Raw genomic sequence first — 5,000 nt, forward strand, 5'->3', positions numbered from 1 at the left:
ATTTGTGGATATTTATGTACATTTAATTATTTAATTATGTACATTTCTATGCTATGTGTGCATTGTTTTATAAAAAACTACTATGTAGATATAATATAGAATGTTTTTGTGAAAAATAAATGCTTCTAAAAATTTAATTTTCTTTCTTTTTTAATTTTTCTTTTTTTAAATTTTAAATTAAAACGGTCCATATGATTTTGGTTCATTTTTATAGTATTTTTTATACGCACCCGTTCAGGCGACTAGTGCCCTCTGTAGAGAGGGGCTTCAACTAACAGGAATGTGGCAACGAAATATGGCCCGAGAGAGCGATCTATATACTCTTCTTTTATCTATGGAGCGATCTATATACTCCTCTTGTATCTATGCTTTTATCTATGCGCGAGGTATTCTCTAAAGTATCTAAGTAAAGAAGTGTATGGCTTGCTTTGTTATGATCTGTCAAAATGACTGAATTATTTTGTTAGACAGTACATAATAAATTTCATCACTTTATATTATATATAATTTAATTGTTATTGTACCTTCAATTTGTGTTTGTATCGCTGACATTGACGTGGAAGGATGAACTTCATTCAGCAAAACAGTGATTTCAAACTTTAACAAAATTTTATTTAATCGTATTTACATTTGTGTCTTCTGATTGTAAACCTTAGCATCTGTAATTGAATATGGTAGCGAAGAAGGCTCTAAGCGTGGTAGAAGCAGTAGGGGAAGGGCCGTGGTAGAGGTCGTGCGCGAGGTCGTGGCAGAGGCAGGGGACGCAAAGCTTCAAAAGTAATTTCATCAGACGAAGAATCAATAGAAGAACAATCTCCTTCAGAGCAAATCACACAAGATGCTCCTACAGTTGTTAGTGAACCTGATCCTCAGGAACAGCAAGAAGTCGAAAACAATGAAAACGTGGCGCCCAAAATTGATTTAGAAGCAGATATTTCACAACTTGAAGCTCCTACTTTTACCACCATTCAAAGAGGTCCTCCAGAACCAATGTTACGGTTGCAATGGGATCACAAAGTAAGTCTTCAAGGTGAAAAAGTATTGAATCCTATGATTCATACATGTGATCAGTGCAATAAACCAATTTTAATCTACGGTCGTATGATACCATGTAAACATATATTTTGCCTGAAATGTGCTAAGGCAGAACCAAAGACTTGTCCTAGGTGCCATGATAAAGTTTGTCGAGTTGAGCAAACTGGCTTAGGAACAGTCTTCATGTGTACATATGGTGGAACGAGGTATGGAAATACTGGTTGCAGAAGAACATACCTTTCACAGCGTGATTTACAGGCACACATCAATCACAGGCATATTAATTCATCAGTGTCTGTTACCCATTCTGCACAAGAAACTACTAATATTCATATTAAGCTGCCTGCTCCTATAGAAGCAAAGCCTCCGCAGATTTTAAGGAAGTCTGACACTAGGGTGCATCCATCAAATATTAATCCAGCTTCGCAAACAGAGAACCGTCAAAGAAATTCTTATCCCATGATATCATCAGCACCGATGCGCACAAATCTTATTACAGTACCAATACAAGATACTAACGCACCAACTAATGTGAATACAACTAATTTGAATGAGACACAAGGGACTAATTATTCTGTACAGCATTTTAATCCAGTATCCAATTACAGTAATACATATAATAATTTACCACCACCCAACATTGCCCCAATTGCTTCTATGCAAAATATACCACCAATTATTAATACTTTACCCCATATTCCACCAATGCATAGTATGTCAGTTCCTCCTCCTCATATTAGTACACAACCACCTTATTATGGCACATATAATCAATATAGTCAACCACCAAATGCCAATCAGCAATATACACAACCACCACCGCCAACAAATCAGACACGATCTTATGATCAAACTTATATTGCACCACAAGCAAGTCATAATTGGAGTCAAAACCAGTACTACAGATAATCTTAACTTATTAAAATCATATGTAAAGTTAAAACTAATTTTCCAATAAGACAGACATTGTATTATTGTTTCATTACATTTATACTTGGAATTGTCAAAATATTTTTTAGTACAATAATGGTTGCAAAATTGTATTATCTGTAATGTTATGAACAGTATATACATGACAAAATATAAATACTATATTTTAAGCATAAATATTTGTATATATTACATATGTTTTGTATTCATATAATTATTTTCCTTTATCATTATTTAATAAAATTATATTATTAAAATTATACTAAATTTTTAAAATATAATGTCTTAAGCAATAGATGTTCCCAAAGCCTTTGGTAATGTATTACACAATGAAATTAAAATAAATAGCTTACCTATAAAAATTCAATATAAAAAAGTGAAACACATATCAGTCTAGTAGTGCCTCAACATAATTAAAAATGTTTTTACACATTCCCTATGATCTACACTTTTAATTACTACTAACACAATCGCAACCACTCATGCTCTAATACATTTTCACTGGAGTATCGTGTTTCAGGATCACTTTGTAGCATATTCTCTATCAAATCGCGAACAAGTTCTCCAACGTCATTCCAATAAGGTTCTGGAAAATCAAACTGGCCCGATAATATTGCATCGAATAGTTGGTCTTGATCATTGTCTTGGCTCACAAAGGGAGGAAATCCACATAAGAGAATATATAAAATTACACCTGCTGCCCAAATATCAATCTGAAACATGTAAATTTTTCATATAATAACTAAAGCAATCATGAATTCAGCTTTATTAATCCATAAGTTTCAGTCCAATTGAGACCAGAATTCAGTGGAAAACTTAAGTTTTTTTATAACTATAGTAAATGTACCATATTATAGGATGTTAAGGAACGTTTGACTTTAAAGATGATTTATAAAAAAGTAGGAAAGTGAACGAGCTAAAACTGTTCTATTCTATAAATTAGACTTATAACATCATTATAGACCAAAATTCTGCAAGCAGAATTTCATTTATAGAAGTAATCGGCATTTTGCTGAACCACGCGTTTGTCCCTAATTCCGTGATGAAATTCGGCTCGTGAACATAATGCTGGGAGTCGATGTGCATTATTCCCTGATAGCGCTCGAGCATACATTTTTGATCGTATTGCCTTGATAAATATAGTTGAATAAGTTATAAACTAGTTGGTATTCGTATTTTAACTTGAGGTAAGTTACATGAACTTTCCGATATGTGCAAATAATCGACTTAATCAATAAAAAATAATAATTTATGAGTAATAAAATCAATAATTTTTATAATTGAACCAGTTTTCGTAGGACTTTAATGAATTAGTATGTTCATTAAGACCAAGTACTCTATCGTTATACCAACTAAACCGTCTAATTTAATTTTAACTAACGTCAAAAAACTACTTATTTTCTCAAACTTTGATGAATTTTAAAAATTAAACTACTTGTCGTAAGGCCGTAATATTTCAGTAAGTTCTATAAGACCATGATATATATCGCAAAAAAAGTTCCATAAAAATCAGCTTAAATTTGTTTTTCAACAGTTGATTACAAGAAAACGGCTCGGTAGATTTTCACCTAAAACTAATCAGTATCATTCCCAACTAATATCTTTCGAATAGTTTTTGATTTTTTAAAATCGATTCGGTAGTATGAGCTTAAATATGGACGAAAAGTAACACTTTTTCTCAAATTTTAAAGAAACGGCTCGGCAGATCGTCTCACAACCAAATGATAGTCCTCATTGAGATACATCAAATGGCTTTTAAATTTCTGAAATCGGTTCAGGCGTTTTTGAGAAAATGTCGATCAAAGGTCTAATTTTGACAAATGCCAAAAGAACGATACAAACTTTGAAGAATTTTTAAAATTAATCGACTTGTCGTAGGGCCGTAATATTTCAGTATGATCTATAAGATTATAGTATCTACCGTCAAAAAATCATGAAAATCGTCAAAAAAAAAATTTAACACTTCATTACAAGAAAACGGCCCGGCCTATCTTTACCAACAACTAATCAGCACGATTCCCAACCAATATTTTTCTTGGCTGATCGTCGCGCAAAGTTGATAAACGCTAGTCCTCATCGAGATACATCGAATGGCTTTTAAATTTTTGAAATCGATCCAGCCGTTTTTGAAAAAACGTCGATTTACGGCAAAATCTGTTTACTTACATACACACACACACATACTTTTTCCAAATTTGGTCTCATTAGATTCAGAATGGCTTAAAACGTCGAGAAAACATAAAATTAGAGAAACGGATTTTTTTATGAAAACATAAACTTCTCCTTTGGGAAGTTAAAAATATGGCTAATTATAAAATAATACTTTGATATAATTTTAAACATTTATTTAGTTTTATAAAAATCATAAAAATATAAGAAGTTGAATAGTTCCATGGGGGCGCGAAGCTGTTTTAAAAATATTAATTTTAAATGCTGAGTAAATGTCAAAAACAAATCAGCAAAATACGTGCAAGAAATTTACAATTTTCGCTGTAATTTTGTCAGGACAAATGCGCTTTAAAATGTACTTTATTATTGTGAAGCTTGGCTTTCACGTGCTAAAGTATTTCAAAGAGTGATAGGGGTCAAAAAAAAAATTGCCATATTTCTTGCTGATAACAAAAGAGATGAAGCAGGTTTGTATTAGGACACTAAGTTCTTCGCAAAATTGGCGTATTTAGTTAAGAACCCGTCACTCAATAAGTCCGTAGGATAACATATATATGTAGCTATGTAATCATTCATATGATTTGTAGAAAGAAACAACTTTAAGATAATATATGTCAAAATTTCATGACGATCGGACGATTAGTTTACATGTTACAGAGGTTCAAGTGACGCTACTTTTGAGTTTTTCGAAACCATGAATTCAAAGCAATTTCGTGGGTTGATTCATCATTGTTTTTTGATGAGTATAAAAACCATTGCTGTCAAAGTATGGCTTGATAAGTGTTATCTGGACTGTGCCAAATCGAGGCAAAGGTGGAAAAGTGGTTTGCTGATTTTAAGCGGCCATACAGCAGGCACTGACGATG

The 5,000-nt window shown here is 32.4% G+C and overlaps 1 protein-coding gene and 1 pseudogene across 1 annotated transcript; one reads left to right on the top strand and one right to left on the bottom strand.

The window, feature by feature from the left end:
* Window positions 1–656: 656 nt before the first annotated feature.
* LOC113380207 (E3 ubiquitin-protein ligase Hakai-like) lies at window positions 657–1,979 on the top strand (the record flags this gene model as incomplete). Its single annotated transcript, XM_026619596.1, is given in 2 exon segments — window positions 657–710; window positions 713–1,979. Coding segments are annotated over 2 exon segments (1,286 nt in total), but the record flags the coding sequence as incomplete, so codon positions are not given.
* A 214-nt stretch (window positions 1,980–2,193) lies between these two features.
* The window catches only part of LOC113380209, a 20,141-nt pseudogene continuing 17,334 nt past the window's right edge, over window positions 2,194–5,000 (bottom strand).

The sequence above is a fragment of the Ctenocephalides felis genome, unplaced genomic scaffold (assembly GCF_003426905.1).
Source record: "Ctenocephalides felis isolate EL2017-DRISC unplaced genomic scaffold, ASM342690v1 CF-g0.4_SCAFFOLD_01939, whole genome shotgun sequence".
NCBI classification, from domain to species: domain Eukaryota; kingdom Metazoa; phylum Arthropoda; class Insecta; order Siphonaptera; family Pulicidae; genus Ctenocephalides; species Ctenocephalides felis.